The 18,000-nt window shown below is 46.6% G+C and overlaps 2 protein-coding genes across 2 annotated transcripts in view; one reads left to right on the forward strand and one right to left on the reverse strand.

The window, feature by feature from the left end:
* timm9 (translocase of inner mitochondrial membrane 9 homolog) overlaps nt 1-18,000 on the reverse strand; it is a 101,868-nt gene that overhangs the window by 60,407 nt on the left and 23,461 nt on the right. The window lies entirely within an intron of this gene.
* Nucleotides 1-18,000, forward strand: part of kiaa0586 (KIAA0586 ortholog) — an 818,517-nt gene that overhangs the window by 50,844 nt on the left and 749,673 nt on the right. The window contains exon 5 of the mRNA XM_038780001.1: nt 15,149-15,329. Within this exon, the coding sequence (XP_038635929.1) occupies nt 15,149-15,329 (181 nt within the window). The remainder of the gene's footprint in view (nt 1-15,148; nt 15,330-18,000) is intronic.

Below are 18,000 nucleotides of genomic sequence, written 5' to 3' on the forward strand. Positions count from 1 at the left end.
CCCCTGCCTGCATCCCAGGACCCCTGAAACGGCGGAGACCCCGCACGAAGACCTGAACGCGCTGCAAGGTATTCCCGTATTCGCAGAACGCCGGGACTCGACTGGATCGCAAACATGCCCCCCCCAGCAACCCTCACCTCAACCAGTGCCCGTGACCCTGCCAGACATGACCCCAGAAACGTAACCAGCGCCATATCCCCGCCAGCACCCTGGGCCCCGCCAGACGCAACCACCTACCTTCCACAAGGTCAGACTTTTCCCATCGGATCCCAGGACCATCCAGCCGCAGCCACCGACCGAGGAAGCGAGGAAAACGGGGCGGTTTGCAGGTGAGATTGAAGCAATGCAGTTTCAAGACTCCTCTCCCCAGCATACCCCTGGCAAATGTACAAGGGATCCAAAACAAGCTGGATGAACTTAACGCTAGACGTACCTCTCAGAGAGAAAAGACTGCTCTGTGCTCTGTTTCACAGAGACATGGCTCACCCCCGCCTCACCGGACTGTGCCATACAACCTCAATTAATCGAACGGACCGCACCGCGTCATCAGGCAAAGCGAAGGGTGGAGGGGTTTGCCTCCTCATCAACTCCTCCTGGTGCTTGGATGTGGTGACCCTGGCGACCTACTGCTCCCGGACCTGGAATACCTGACCGTGAAGTGCCGCCCATACTAACTTCCATGTGAGTTCACTTCAGCCATGATTACAGCGGTCTACATCCCATTCCAGGCAGAAATGAAGAAGGTGCTGGACGAACTGTATACCGTTATAAACAACTACGAAACAGAACACCCGGAGACCTTGTTCATCATGGCCGAGGACTTCAACAAGGCCAACCTCAAGAGTGTACTGCCAAAGTGTACACCAGCACACCTTCTGTCCCACCAGGGGCAACAATACTCTTGACCACTGGTACTCAAAAATCAAGGGCGCCTACCGTTCCATCCCCCGACTGCACTTTGAAAAATCAGACCACAAGACAGTGCTCCTTCTCCCGGCATGCAAGCAGAAACTCAAGCTGGAGAATCCAGCTAAGAAGGTCGTGCAGTGCTGGTCCAAGGAAAAAGAAGAGTTTGTACGTGACTGTTTAGAGACAGTGGACTGGTCCATATTTAAGAACTCGGCAACCAACTTAAATGAGCATGCCACAACTGTCACAGACTTCATCAGCAAAGTGTGGGCGACTACGTGCCAAAGAACACAGTTTGTACGTTCCCTAACTGGAAACCATGGCTCAATCGCAAGATTTACTCCCTACTGAAGGACAGGTCTGAGGCGTTCAAGTCAGGCGACCCTGAGCTATACAAGAAATCCAGGTATGACCTCCGCAAAGCCATCTGAGATGCCAAGAGAGAATATCAGACCAAGCTGGAGTCACAGACTAGCGTTACAGACTCTCGGCGGTTGTGGCAAGGCCTAAACAACATAACGGGCTAAAAGCGAAGCCCAGCAGCAGCGTACCCCTCCCTGATGAACTCAATGCATTCCATGCTCGGTTCGAGCAGGAAACCAACGATCCGCTGTTGCGTACCACAGCAGCCCATAACGCACCCATACCCACCATCACAGCTTCTGAAGTCAGATCGACCTTCCTGAAAGTGAACCCTCGGAAGGTGACTGGTCTGGATGGGATCCCTGGTCGTGCACTCAGAGCCTGTGCAGACAAGCTGGCAGATGTGTTTGCGGACATCTTCAACATGTCCCTACTCTGCTCCGAGATCCCTGCCTGCTTCAAGAAGACCATCATTATACTGGTACCAAAGAAGAACCAGGCAACATGCCTCAATGACTACCGTCTGGTGGCCCTGACTTCAGTCGTAATGAAGTGCTTCGAGAGGTTGGTCATGAAGCGCATCGCCTCCAAACTCCCAGACTGCCTTGATTCACTGCAATTCGCATACCGCCGCAACTGGTCCACAGCAGATGCCATCTCCCTGGCCTGACACCCATCCCTAGAGCATCTCGACATCAAGAACTTCTACATCAGACTCCTATTTATTGACTACAGCTCCGCCTTCAACACCATAATCCCAGCCAAGCTAATATCAAAGCTCCAAAACCTAAGACTTGGCTCTCCACTCTGCAACTGGATCCTCGATTTTCTGACCAACAGATCACAATCAGTAAGAATGAACAACACCTCCTCCACAATAGTCCTCAATACCGGGGTCCCGCAAGGCTGTGTACTTAGCCCCCTACTCTACTCCCTATACACAGACGACTGCGTGGCAAAACTTGGTTCCAACTCCATCTACAAGTTTGCTGACGATACGACCATAGTGGGCTGGATCTCGAATAACGACGAGTCAGAATACAGGAGGGAGATAGAGAACCTAGTGGAGTGGTGTAGCGACAACAATCTCTCCCTCAATGCCAGCAAAACTAAAGAGCTGGTCATTGACTTCAGGAAGCAAAGTACTGTACACACCCCTGTCAGTATCAACGGGGCCGAGGTGGAGATGGTTGGCTGTTTCAAATTCCTAGGGGTGCACATCTCCAAAAATCTGTCTTGGTCCACCCACGTCGATGCTACCACCAAGAAAGCACAACAGCGCCTATACTTCCTCAGGAAACTAAGGAAATTCGGCATGTCCACATCAACCCTCACCAACGTTTACAGATGCACCATGGAAAGCATCCTATCGGGCTGCATCACAGCATGATATGGCAACTGCTCGGCCCAGGACCGCAAGAAACTTCAGAGAGTCGTGAACACCGCCCAGTCCATCACACGAACCTGCCTCCCATCCATTGACCCCATCTACACCTCCCGCTGCCTGGGGAAAGCGGGCAGCATAATCAAAGATCCCTCCCACCTGGCTTACTCACTCTTCCAACTTCTTCCATCGGGCAGGAGATACAGAAGTCTGAGAACACGCACAAACAGACTCAAAAACAGCTTCTTCCCCACAGTCACCAGACTCCTAAATGACCCTCTTATGGACTGACCTCATTAACACTACACCCTGTATGCTTCATCCGATGCCAGTGCTTATGTAGTTACATTGTATATCTTGTGTTGCCCTATTATGTATTTTCTTTTATTCCCTTTTCTTCCCATGTACTTAATGATCTGTTGAGCTGCTCGCAGAAAAATACTTTTCACTGTACCTCGGTACACGTGATGATAAACAAATCCAATCCAATCCAACAGACATGAGATTACATTCAATATACTTATAGTCTTTGGATTTTAAGACATCAACAGACCAGTTCTGTGTTTTCTTCTTGCAGTTTTTTGCTAAACACACAAACACTCCCAGCTTCTCCTCAAAACCTGAAAACAAAAGCAGAAGTGAGCTCAGCTCAGCTCCCCCAACCCTCTGACATCACTTCAGTAATATGAGCTGCTTCATTTCTTAAAGGTACATTGCTTAAACATCCATTTCTTAACGGTACTCTCACACGACACCATTCATTAAAATTCTCTCTCTTATTGTATACTATGCTCCTTGCCGAAAAACGGTATTTGATGGCTTACATTATGATTTAAAGCTCACCAGGTGACCCTCATCATGTTCTTTTTTTTAAAAATAATTTTTATTGGAATTTTTTACAGAAAATATAAAAATATAACAAGTATAGCAACAAGCAGTAATATGCAACTAACAGCCCCATAACACCCACAATTCCCCCCATACCGTAACATCACATGTATCACACTCCCCCCACCCCCCCCCCCACAAGAGAACGTAACCATAAATTAAAATTAAATAAATCAAATTTAAATAAAATAAGCAAACATAATCAACATCCCCCCCCCCCCCCCCCCCCCCCCCCCCCCCCCCCCCCAGCCCCCCGGGTTGCTGCTGCTACTGTCCCAGTACCCTATCGTTGAGCCAGAAAGTCGAGGAAAGGTTGCCACCGTTTAAAGAACCCTTGCACCGATCCTCTCAGGGCGAATTTAACCTTCTCAAGCTTAATGAAGCCCGCCATGTCATTGATCCAGGTCTCCACGCTTGGGGGCCTCGCGTCCTTCCACTGTAGCAAAATCCTTCGCCGGGCTACTAGGGACGCAAAGGCCAGCACACCGGCCTCTTTCGCCTCCTGCACTCCCGGCTCTACCCCAACCCCAAAGATCGCGAGTCCCCATCCTGGCTTGACCCTGGATCCCACCACCCTTGACACCGTCCTCGCCACCCCCTTCCAGAACTCCTCCAATGCCGGGCATGCCCAGAACATATGGGCATGGTTCGCTGGACTCCCCGAGCACCTGACACACCTATCTTCACACCCAAAGAACCTACTCATCCTCGTCCCAGTCATGTGGGCCCTATGCAGCACCTTGAATTGGATGAGGCTAAGCCGCGCACACGAGGAGGAAGAATTTACCCTCTCCAGGGCATCAGCCCATGTCCCGTCTTCGATCTGTTCCCCCAGTTCCCCCTCCCACTTCGTTTTCAGCTCCTCTACTGACGCCTCTTCCACCTCCTGCATAAGCTTGTAGATATCGGATATCTTCCCCTCCCCGACCCAGACCCCCGAGAGCACCCTGTCACTCACCCCCCTTGCGGGGAGCGCAGGGAATCCCTCCACCTGCCGTCTAGCAAATGCGTTTACCTGCAGATATCTAAACATGTTTCCCGGCGGGAGCCCAAATTTCTCCTCCAACTCCCCCAGGCTCGCAAACCTTCCGTCAATAAACAGGTCCCTCAGCTGTCTAATGCCCGCTCTATACCATCCCCGAAATCCCCCATCCATGTTCCCCGGGACGAACCTATGGTTCCCCCCTAACGGAGCCTCCATCGAGCCCCCCACTTCTCCCCTATGTCGCCTCCACTGCCCCCAAATCTTGAGGGTAGCCGCCACCACCGGACTCGTGGTATACCTCGTGGGAGGGAGTGGCCACGGCGCCGTTACCAGGGCCCCCAGGCTTGTATCCCCACAGGACGCTCTCTCCATCCGTTTCCATGCTGCCCCCTCCCCCTCCATCACCCACTTACACACCATCGACACGTTGGCCGCCCAGTAGTACCCCGAGAGGTTGGGCAACGCCAGCCCCCCCCCCATCTCTACTCCGCTCCAAGAAGACCCTCTTCACCCTCGGGGTGCCATGCGCCCAAACAAATCCCATGATGCTGCTGGTCACCCTTTTAAAAAAGGCCCTAGGGATAAAGATGGGCAAGCACTGGAAGAGGAACAAGAACCTCGGGAGAACCGTCATTTTGACGGATTGCACTCTGCCCGCCAGCGATAGCGGCACCATGTCCCACCTTTTAAATTCCTCCTCCATTTGTTCCACTAGTCTGGTGAAGTTAAGCTTATGAAGAGCCCCCCAACTCCTGGCCACCTGCACCCCCAGGTACCTGAAACTCTTCACTGCCCTCCTGAAGGGGAGCCTCCCAATTCCCTCCTCCTGATCTCCCGGGTGCACTACAAATACCTCGCTCTTTCCTAAGTTCAGCTTATAGCCCGAGAAGCCCCCAAATTCCGCTAACAGCTCCATCACCCCCGGCATTCCCCCCTCTGGGTCCGCCACATATAACAGCAGGTCGTCCGCATACAGCGATACCCAGTGCTCCTCCCCACCCCACACCAGACCCCTCCACTTCCCTGACTCCCTCAACGCCATGGCCAGCGGTTCAATCGCCAGTGCAAAGAGCAGGGGGGACAGGGGACACCCCTGCCTGGTCCCACGATAAAGCCTAAAATACTCCGATCTCCTTCCATTTGTGACTACACTCGCCATCGGCGCCGCGTAAAGCAGCCTCACCCATTTGATGAATCCCTCCCCAAATCCAAACCTCTCCAGCACCTCCCACAGGTACCCCCACTCAACTCTATCAAACGCTTTCTCTGCGTCCAGCGCCATCACTATCTCCGCCTCCCCCTCCACTGCCGGCATCATGATAACATTGAGCAGTCTCCGCACATTCGTGTTGAGCTGCCGCCCCTTGACAAATCCTGTCTAATCTTCATGAATTACCTCTGGCACACAATCCTCTATCCTGGTAGCCAGGATCTTCGCCAGCAACTTAGTGTCTACGTTAAGGAGCGAGATAGGCCTATATGATCCGCACTGCAAGGGGTCCTTATCCCGTTTTAGGATCAAAGAGATCAGTGCCCGCGACATCGTCAGGGGCAAAGCCCCCCCCCTCCTACGCCTCATTGAAAGTTCGCACCAGCAGGGGACCCACCAGGTCCACATATTTTTTGTAAAATTCTGCCGGGAACCCGTCCGGCCCCGGGGCCTTACCAGACTGCATTTACCCGATCCCCCTGACTAGCTCCTCCAACTCTATCGGCGCCCCCAGACCCTCATCATGTTCATCTGCTCTTTCTAAATTTGAAAGTTTGTAATCTGTACCCATTATCCTTGATGAATGTACCCTAATAGTCTGATTGCCATGTTACGAAACAATTGTTTTGTCTTCTATGCCTATGACCTTCACTGGACCTTTTCATTCCTTAAAATTGTCTCTCTTATTGTTTGCTATGCTCCTTGCCGAAAAACAGTATTTGATGGCTAATATTATGCCTTAAAGCTCTGCAAGTTCTTTAAGAGACTTCTGCTTCCAAAAAAGCTTTTCTACTGCTATGTAATGCATTTAAATGCTCAGCAAAGCAGAGCTAATTGTAGTCCCTTTCCAAGAAGGAGGCTGGTCATCCAAAATGGACAGAATTTTAGGATTTCCAGCAAACGCTAATTGATGGGCCCCCAACCATCTGCAACAAATTCTTTGCATGAACCACCCATGCTAAGGATGAATTTAACTTGCAATTTGGTCGATCTGCCAAAAATTTCTGGAGCATGTCATCTATTACAGTATGGTTTCTTTCATACACACCATTACTAAATGGGCTTTCCACAGCCACATTCATGACTGTGATATTTCCGTTTTCACACATCCCGAAACTCATCATTAGCAAATTCTCCCCCATTGTCTGGAAGGAATTTTGTCGGTGGGCCCATTCCTGTCCCTGTACATTTTTCCATGATCTGATCAGGATTACTCTCTTTTCTTTATTGCGTACAATGGTTCATTGACTAAATCTGGCTGCTAAATCTACAAAATGCTAAATAGATATATTGTTAGCTTTATCCCAGATCTTAAGGTCCATGGCGACAATGTCATTAAAATCCCTAGCCAAGGGTAGGTTTACTATTGGTCCTGATGGTGTCCTTCTGTACTCCCTACAAACCTCACAGCAATCACTAACCTGTTCTATCAGCTTAGTATAGTCTTCATTCCTTACCCCTGCATCCTTTAATAAATATTTCAGCCTCCGAGGAGGTGGATGCGCAAATTGCCTATGCAGTTTCAATACAATGAGCTTTTTATCAGCTAAAGTCCCATTTCCAGCTGCTAATAACACTTCATTAATGACTGCACTGAAACATATTTGTCAGTAATGGAATACAATAGCGCCCTGACTGTGTAAATTGTAAGTCCACCGTCTTTCCAAAAACTGTTGCTTTATCCTGTTCCATATCCAGTTTCATGTGTGCTTTCTTCATCGATGGTCTGCTCAGAAGCAAAGGTATCTCACTCGATACACCATCTGTGCTAATGAAATGATACACTCCGGCAATATTGCAAGAGATCACCACTCATTTCAGTGACTTCAGGGTATTATCATCCCCAAACCTGAAACTTGTGGAACCTTCAAATTCTTTAACCTTGTTACGATTTTTAGCATTTAAAGAGTCCAGGTAACATTTTAGCCAGTCAATTCCACACACAGTAGATGTGCAGCCACTGTCCAATACAGTGCAATAGAAGGACCAACACTCTGGGCTAGTTTAGCTCACTGGGCTAAATCGCTGGCTTTTAAAGCAGACCAAGCAGGCCAGCAGCACAGTTCGATTCCCGTACCAGCCTCCCCGGACAGGCGCCGAAATGTGGCGACTAGGGGCTTTTCACAGTAACTTCATTGAAGCCTACTCGTGACAATAAGCGATTTTCATTTCATTTCATTACCGGAGTAAAACTGCTCGTTAATAGGACAATGCCTTCTTTCTGGTCACTATGATTTTCCTCTTCTGACTCTTCCGTGTCATGTGTAGCTTCAAACACTTTGTTATAACGTGTTGGATAGTTTAAAGCATAGAGAAATTGAGAGTCACACTGAAAACATCGATTTATCATAGCCCTGGCATTTCTGGGGTTCATTTTCCTATTACCATTCTCCATGACCCTCCTCCTGCTATAGGTTTTAAATGGGTTTCTGTCCTCATAATTTCCGGGCTCCAATCTCCTTCCATACTTTTGTAGCCCTGTTTGTAACCTTAAGATCTCGCCATCCTGTCAATAGTGCATCTTCCACAGTCTGCTTATTGCTGACTGACCCATTTGTGCCATTAGAGCCATTGGAATTGAAAGTTTCCCCAGAAACATTTTTAAGGCCTCTATCATTTGATCAAATGAGGTATAATTAACTGCAAACGTAACTCCTGTAAAAACCAGGAGCCTATCCATATCGGTCACTCCAGCATAGTCCAGTAACTTAAATGCCAACACGGACTGTGGAAATTCCTGGCGGTGTTTCTGCAGCCTTTTGTACAGTCTGTTAAATTCCATTATATACTCCTCAATAGAAATATCCTGTTTTCTGAAATCTATCAAATTCTGACCAGGATTCATATTCACTTAATAAGTCATCCTTTTGCTAAATCTTATCCATGAAGCTCAATAGAGTCTCCAGACCTTTATTGCCTTTTTTACGTACTGTGAATATGGCAGTCAGTGAGGTTGCCCTCCTTCCTTTGGATATCCATATTCTATTGCTCAGAGTTGCCAGGTATCAAATGATACCACCACAAGGTTCAACCGGCTATCGATCAAAGAGCCAAACACCAATTAGTTAGTTCAAGGTCAAGGGTACTTTATTTACACACACAATTAATTATGCAACATAAACACTACTAGTTAAACTACACCTATTGACTATGACAACCTGTACTTAACTTGAGGCACCTGGCTAAGGTCAGAGGAACAGTGGCCGTTGTTCGGATCTGTATCTATCGGGTCTGTAGAAGTAACTGCTGCTCAGCTGGGCTCATCCGTCTGGTAGCGGACGTTGAACTTGAACTTGCTTCTGGTGGTGCTGCACTTGGAAGTGGACGTTGCCGGAGTGGCAGGTCCAAGAGAGGCCGACCACATGATGGTCTCTCTTTTTATCCTTGGGGGGTTTTCGCGCTCTTTTGGGCGGTCCTTCCGTTTGGACCCCACTAATTGGGTAACTCCTGATCACTGTGTTCGATTCGAACCAATAAAGGGGTGTGTGCCTTGATGGCTGGGCGTGTCCCAAGCAGTCATTGACCCTGTTGTTTACGCTTCCCGAGTACAGGGAGTGGCGCCAAAATGTCTGGGGTTCTATTGGTCGCTTAAGTATCAGTCCTTTGTCTGGCGGAGATGGGCCATCAAATGCTAATCGGTTGGGGGTTTCGATATGTCTGGATCCCTCACTCTCAGGCTCTGAGCCTGCCTGAATCTCACATTGTCCATTTTTCCCGCTATGCTTTGCGACCTTCCCTGTTCCTGGTTGTAAGTGGCCATTCCAGATGGCTACACCTTCCAAGTCCAATTCTAGTTCAGAAAACACTTTGCCTCGGATTTTACTCTGGTAAGATAGAGAAAGAGCCAATGCCATACCTTGTTTCCTTTTCCCCAAAGCAGTTACTTTAGTCCACATGACAACTGAACTTCTCCATTGGTCATACATCCCCTTTCAAAATGACGGATAGTCATATCCTGACATCTTTATTCTAGGTTCAGCCATATTTTTTTTAAATTTCTTACTCAGTCCTTGGTTGCTGCAGAATTTTTTATTTTCTTCTGGAAAAGCTGTATCTTTCAACCCTTTGCTTTTGCCCAGCAACCATCCTCTGCTACCACTGTTAGTTCAGGGCTGCTGTTGAGTAAAGAGTCAAGAGTTCTGCTTTCCCAAACACCTTTTATTTTTCCTTGAACACACTCCATACAAAACTCTATCACAACCCCAAGTGCCACCTGCATATCTTTTTATTAAAACAGTAAAAAATATATACAAGGCCAAACGGTACAAAAAAACACTAATTTTGTGTTGGGGAAAAGGGTACCCTCCCCTCAGTACCACGGTATTATTAATAGAGTTCACAATACAGTTGTACAAAAACAAATGGTACAAGCACTAAACTTTGTACTGGAGAGACCAGATTCCCTCGCCTCTGTCCCAACAGAAGGGAAAGGAAGGTTGGTGGTGGGGAGAGAGGGAAAAGGTGGGTGGTGGGGAGGGCGGGAGTCGGGGTGTTGGTGGAGGAGGGGCCCAATAGTGCACTGCCTGAACTATCTACGGAGGCAGAAAAACAAAAGAACCATCAATGATGATGTGCCAGATTCCGGGAGTCCCCCAGAGGGGGTGAGGGGTGACACAGTGTCAGGCACGAGTGAGCCCCGCACCCCGATACAGAGCGCCTCATGTGCACCCTGCACCCCCGACACTGGGTGGTTGACAGCCTTTGGACAGTCGCCCTCTGGGCCTGAATCCTCCATCACACTGAGTGCGGCGGGCGACACGGGCCCACCAACCAATACAGGGATTGCCTTGATCCCACCACCGGGATCATCGACAGGCGGGATCTCCTCGGGCTTCTCCTGGGGCCCCGTGCCAGCGGGAGGCGGTGGTGCAGATACCTGCTCCTCCCCTGTTGCCTGGTCACGGGAAGACCCCGAAAATAACTCCGGAAACAGGTCCGGGATGGTGGCAGAGGTGCCCGAAGACAGTGGTTGGGACAGATGGTCTTCCAAACTATATAACCTGCTAAGAACTTCAGAAGCAGGGAGTTATCGCAGCCCGCCTCCCCTGAGAAACTGAACAAGTCTGGGGTGCTAAATTGTACTGGGTGGAATGGGCCCGTCCGACCCCGAAGGACCTTGCACGGAGGATAGTGGCAGCTTTCTCACTATTCCCCCGCCCCCCCCCCCCCCCCCCCCCTCCCCCGCCTCTTTTCTTTCGGGGATGGGGTGTAACATCTATGGAAAAGAACCTGGATTGATGCCTGCAACCCCTTTACAAATCAGTGTCAATTATTTGATACTTAACATCAATTTGATATGTAATTGTAGGGGATGGGACAATTGGGCGCAGCCAATTTGGCGCGGCCGTTTGGGCGCAGACGACAGAAATTCTTTTAGTTTTTGTGGCTAGTAACTTGTTGCAAATTGTTGCAAGTAAATTTAAAAACCTTAAATTAGTTCATTTAGTTTAGTTCATTTGGTGATTATGAGCAAGGTTCCTCAAGTACTCAAATTTTCAAATTTAAGAACACTTTCATGTATTCTTTTATCTTTATTGTAAATTAAAAACCTTAAATTAGTTCATTTAGTTAAAAACCTTAAATTAGTTCATGTAGTTAAAAGCTAAAGTTAAAAAACCTTTAGTTTAGTTCATTTGGTAATTATGAGCAAGGCTCCTCAAGTACTCGAGAGCATCCATGTTTTCAAATTTAAGAACAGTTTCATGTATTCTTTTATCTGCATCTCTATACTTTTTTAGTCTTTGTGGCGGTTCATGGCCGGCTAGTAACCTTTCATAATATGCATCTCTACCTTTCTGTACTTTACGCAGGCCATCAATTAGTTTCCATATGGTGGGATGATGCATGCCAAGTTCATATTTCAATCGACGGTGGGCTGCCTCCGCATTATTGTTTGTGCAGTCTTCCCCGTTTAATGTTCTCTGATAAAAGTTCCAAATCTCAGGGCGAAATAAAGGTGTTCGTCTACCATTTCCTCGTCTGTTCAGGCGACCAACATATGTATCTTCAAACCAGTTGAGTAAATCTTGAAGTTCTTGCGGCAGTTGGGTCGCTAAAGCATCCAGATATTCATCGATTTTGTTCAAAGGTACAAAGGCAATGGCAATAATCATTTTAGCTTTTAACGCGAAATCTGGATCAGTGGTATACAAACTACGGAACCCCATACTAGCTAGATGTTTTTGCATATTTTGAGCATAAAGAGCATAAACCGTAGGAGTAACTCCTCCGTGTTTTTTTTTACCATGATTACATATATCTGAGAAAAGAGGCTGGGAGCAATACTGAATGTGCCATCTGCAAACCACATATCAGATGTCAATAAGTGCTGTAGCCAGCTCTGTCTTCCGAAGATTAATATCCGGTCGTGACCTGGTCCGCTATCACAAAGTAAAAAAATTTCTTCCACTCCTGGTTGAGGGACATATATCCTGTAGCATTCTGGCACAATCAATTGTTGTAAATCACTTGGATTGGTTCAATACATAATTACGCTTTCTGCTTATCATTCTCCTCAAAGCAAATATATTAGGAATGGCTGGTAGACTAGCTTGGGATATGTCTGTCAAACATTCATTAACAACTACAGTCGGTGCCTCAAGGGTTTCCTGTGCTCTCTTTTTTATTTTAGTTTTCACGAGTGCAACCTCTACTTGTGCAGCAGAAGCATCATGCGAATGGCTGTTCAGCTGCCTCACCACGTTTGCATCTTTAGTATGGAGACGTGCTTTGCACCGGTTTTTTTGCTCACAACGCCAAAATTTCACTTCGCTGTCACCTTTGCTTGTTTTGTCAAAGACGTAAAGGAATCCGTTATGAACAAATTTTTCTATACCACATTTCGTTGATACTGCCTCAGCCATCATATGGGTATGCGAATTGGTTTAGTTAAAAAATATATAAAAAGATGGTGATAGAATGCACCAGCACCCAACTCAACGCACCCGCACCAGCAGCCAACTCACCTAATTCACAAATAAAGAAATGTTATTTTGGCGCCAAATCGTCCAGCGCCAAAACAGCCGGCGCCAAAACGGCTGGCGCCAAAACGGCCGCGCCACAACGGCCGCGCCCAAATGGCTGCGCCAAAACGTACCTAACCCGTAATTGTAATGTCTCTTAACCCATTCCGAACAACCTCCACATCCCTGGGCCCGGGTTCACGCAGATTTCGCCAGGCCATTTAAGGGCTCTATGTTCCTGGTGATTGTGTGCATTCAAAATGGTTGGAGATATATAAAATGTTGTCTACCATCTCCTGCGCCACCATCAACCGACTGCATGCCTCTTTTTCCACACATGGTTTGCTGGAGGTCCTAGTTATGGATAACAGGGCCTTTTTCACTAGCGAGAAGTTTGCCTCCTTCATGAAGTCAAAAGGTACCTGACATGTCTGCATGGCGCCCTATCGCCCCACATCGAATGGATTGGCGCAATGTGCTATCCAGATTATCAAACGGGGCCTAAACAACAATCCACGGGATCGGTAGAGTCCAAGCTGGTTCGATTTCTTTTCTCATACCACACTACTTTGCATGCAGTCACGAAGTTGGCCCGGCCGAGTTGTTGATGGTCGTGGTCTTTGCACTCGTTTCGGGTTATTTCTCCCCGTCATTGGCGCTAAGATGCATCGCTCACAAGAATTGCAAGGGCATTATCCCATTGGGCCTCGCCCACTATGCTATTTCACACATGACCAGCAGATCTCAGCTTGCAACTTTGGTGGGGGTCCTCGCTGGCTTCCAGGGGTCATCGTTCGCCAGACCAGTCCCTTCTCATATTAAGTGCGTGTGCGCGTCCAACTAATGAAGAGGAACCTTGATCACATTTGTGGCCATTTAACTGCTCCTCCGCTGTACTCTCGGCTGTTCCCGTCTGCGATCCGACTGACTGCTGGAACACCTCTTCATGCACGATCCGCCCCGCTATTGCCAACTGCATTGCCTTCGTTTCCTGCTCTGCTACAGCCATCTTCTCCTTGGGATACCGAAATGCTAGATGTGTGGCCCTCAGATTCTGATATGGATACGGTGACCATGGAAGTCTCTGACCAGGATGTTGTTGCCCGGCTACCATCTGTAGATTCTCCGCCCTGGCATTCCAGCCGAGCGTCGTTCCTTGGCTCGCCATACTCCAGCTATTCCAATTCTACCACAGGGGTGCAAAGTGCCTCTGTCGAAGCGCCTGTTCAACCTGCGGGGCCAGAGCCGGAATCTTCTGTTCCTTTGTCGTCAACAGTCTACCTGACCTCTTCTCATTGTCTTTATCGTTCTCGACTTCCCTTGAAGGGATCTTAAGACTTTGGTGGGGGAGGGGGAAAGAGGGGTGTAATATCCCGCAAAAAGCACATGGGCAGTTTTATGATAGTCTCCGTGTGGCACAAGGAGTATATGTTCCTCCGTTAACTACGGGGCGGGGACTGTTGTATAGGTAGGTCTGGCTAGAACAGACCTCCAGAGAGAAAGGATCGGTGAAGTCTAACCGGGTCTTCTGTCTGTGTGTGTGTGTGTGTGTTTATACATTTCTGTTGTGAATAAACCAGTACTTTTTTTTAGACTGACTCCATTGCCTTTACTGAAAAAATCATTGAAATATTTCCTAAAGTTAAAATGCTAAATGTTTTTTAAAAAAATCACATACAAATCACTTCTATTTCCTCCAAAAATGCTGAGCTGTGATACATTCAATCTGATTTGGGAGAAAAATATATTATGAGAGCAGTAAAGCAAATACCACTGAACTGAGAGCCTAATTGATTATAATCAATTGATCATGATCATGGAGAAAAATGATTTTTCTCCTCTTAACATGCCATTGAAATTGGAGACCTTGCTGGATCCTGGAGTGTTAGACATTTTTTGACTTTTTAAATATTATAAATACCTCCTTTCGGTTTTATTTTCAAATGTTAGATTGACACTTAAAATAGATACAAGTTTTTAACTAAATTGTTTTAAATAACCGTCATCAATTTGTGCTTATATTGTCGAACTGTCAAAGTTGTCTTATTTCAGATAACCTTGTAGAAAGAAATATTGAGATATGATTGCGTTGAACAACATAATACAGGTTTAAAATATCCATCAGTTGGAGCTTCTCCATTGACATTCCTGTTTTTATCCATTTTTCAACTGAACATAAATTGTGTGCTTCTGTTGTGCAAATACTGAAAATAGAGTTTGCTAGTAATTAATCCTAAACTTCTTCTCAGCAAAACCTGCACTTAGAACCAGTTATTAATTTGTTAGGTTGATAACTATTAGTCATTATGTTGTAGAGACCACAGCACTGAACTACCAAATGGTACTGATTGCAAAATTTGTATATTTCTGTAATATAAAAACCACTGATCACACTTGTCACACTGGATATTGTGTGACCCAAGTTATATTTTCTCTGCCTAACACAGAAAGGGACAGAGTGGTCATATCGGGAAAAAGGTGGAAGTACAGCTTCTGCACAAATCTTCTGTTGAAAATAAGGAGCCTTTTACACGCGATGCAAGAGAGATCCACCATCACCTCAATTCTGTCACAACTACAGCAGCTGCCACTGCAGCAGCCATTGTTGCCAGTGCACCTCTCCTCAAGGTTGGTGAAATCTATATGAGGAATGTTCAGCAATACTTACTGCGATCTGGGACTACATATGGCTTGCCATTCTACCAGCGATAAGTTGCATATGCAAATTGCAGTTATACCGTTCTTCTAATATTAACCTTTGGAGTTTTGCATGAAAACTACTATCATCAGTATTTAGCAGTACTGTTTTCACAGACACAAAAATGCTTCTTGGTAACTGGCCAGATATAGCACTGATCATGATCAAGGGACAAGTTGCTTTGCCTAGTCATTTATAGTCGAATGTTGTGATTGTGGTAGTTTTTAAGATTTTTGCCTGAATCATTAAATATGAAAATACAAGAATAGTGATTCTGGAGTAGGTCGGGCAATGTCCTTTTGGAGTTTAATGACCATGCCGTTAATTTTGTTTGCTGGAGCCTTTTCTTTATTGAGTAAGGTTTTATGGCATAACAACATTGCACTTTGGTGATACATGGCACTATTATTAAATAGTAGAACATGACCCTTGTCAATAATTCCACATATGTTGAGTTATTATCCTTTTGTGATCCCAGGCTGCTCTTTGACATCTAGTGGCTGGGTTCATAAAAGCATTGGCAGATATTGTTTCAGGTTAGTTACCCAAACTTTCAGCCAGTATAAGGTGCAACAGGATCTAAATAGGAGGAGGAAGAGGAAGTGCAATATAACCCCACAATAAAAATCTTTGCTTTGAGCAATTTGACTACAGTAGACTGTTAAAAAATTCTGTATGATCTGAAGAGTTGATTTATTGGTTCTTTCCCTATTTTTGGTAGTGAAGTTGCTGGAAAATGCAGTGTTATGTAACAGTATACTATTTAGGCATGTAATTTCAGAAATAGCAATTTAGGGGGGTAAGAGGTCTATTCCAAATTTCTCCGGCCCTCTTGCCTCTTCTGCCGAGCATTTATTCCATGATCCAGCCACCACTGCTCTCTGGGATAGAGAATTCCAAAGATTAACAACCCTCCAAGAGAAGAAATTCCTTCGCATCTGTCTTGAATGAAAGACCCCTTATTTGAAACGGTCATGTCCCCTCAGGATCTTATATTTTTCAATACGATCACCTCTTATTCTTCTAAACTCCAATGACTTTATGCCAAACTTGCTCAGCCCTTCCTCATAAGTCAAGCCCCTCATCCCAGCTATCAGTCTAGTAATCTTCTCTGAATTGTTTCAATGCAAGTATGTTCCTCCTTAAATAAAGTGACCAAAATTGTACACAGTAGTGTGGTCTCATTAATGCCCTGTACAGTTGTAGCAAGGCTACCCTACATTTGCATTCCATACTCTTTGCAATAAAGGCCAACTCTGTTTGCCTTCCTAATTAGTTGCTGTACACGTATGCTGACTTTTTGTGATTCATGTATAAGGACACGCATGTTCCTCTGTATCGCAGAATTCTGCAGTGTCTGTCCATTTAAATAATCTGCTTTTGTATTCTTCTTGCCAAAGTGAACAACCTTACATTTTCCCACATCATACTCTATCTCCCAATTTTTTGTCCACTCACTTAACCTATCTATATCTATTTGCAGTCTCTTTGTACCCTACTGGCTTTCCTACCAATCTGTATTGTCAGAATATATGGATTCAATGCAGTCGGGGCCTTCGTCCAAGTCATTAATGTAGATTGTAAACAGTTGAGTGAGGCCTTAGTACTGATCCCTGGGACACTCCATTAATTTGCCATCCTGAAAATAACTCATTTATCCTGCCTCTCTGTTTCCTGTTAGTTAGTCAGTCTTCCAACCATGCTAGTATATTACCCTCAACACCATAAGCTTTTCTCTTGTGTTCTATCCTTTTATGTGGATCCTTATTGAATACCGAAGCTCGCTCCACTCCAAGGTGCATCTCCTCATCTGCCTTGCCCAGCTCAATATCTTCTCCTTGTTCAGGAACCGGTGAAGACGTACCACCATCGTCCTTGGCGGCTCATTCACCTGCGCCTTTCTCATCAGCGCCCTGTGCGGTCGGTCGACCTTCAGAGGCCGGTCAAAGGCCCCTCCCCCATCAACTTTTCTAGCATCTTGACTACTTACGAGCCAGCGTCTGCTTCCTCAATGCCTTCAGGCATCACCACAATTCTTAAGTTCTGCCTCCGGGAGCGATTCTCCAAGTCCTCCACCTTCTCCTTTAATTGCTTCTGTGTCTCCCGCACCACACCTATTTCGGCTAGCAACAAGGCAAGCTGCTCCTCGTGTTCCTCCACTTACGATTAGTCTGGCCCCGGGACTCCAGCCTCTTTTCCACACGATCAATTCCCGCTTTCAACGCCTTGGCTAGGTCCTCCTGGGTCTCCCTCCTGTCGACTAAACTTTTCATTAAAAAAGTCCACCAATTGGTCCGTCGACCCTTTACCCTCCGCCATCTTGACCTGTGCCGCACAAAAATTCTCCTCCAACTGCTCCCTTCTTCGCAACCCACTTCTGGTTCGTGGATCAATCCACCAGCCCCACCAGTGGAGTCCAATTTTTCTCCAGTCACTCCAACACCTTTTTTCCACAAAACATCCACCCTACAAATGGGGAAATGGTCCAAAAAAACAGCCTCGAGCGGGAGCTGCCAAATGCGCGACCACTCACACCATGGCTGCTACTGGAAGTCTCGAGTATTGGGACTTTTAATTCCAAAATTTTAGTTTAAGAGGCAT

The sequence above is a fragment of the Scyliorhinus canicula genome, chromosome 2 (assembly GCF_902713615.1).
Source record: "Scyliorhinus canicula chromosome 2, sScyCan1.1, whole genome shotgun sequence".
In the NCBI taxonomy this organism is placed as follows: domain Eukaryota; kingdom Metazoa; phylum Chordata; class Chondrichthyes; order Carcharhiniformes; family Scyliorhinidae; genus Scyliorhinus; species Scyliorhinus canicula.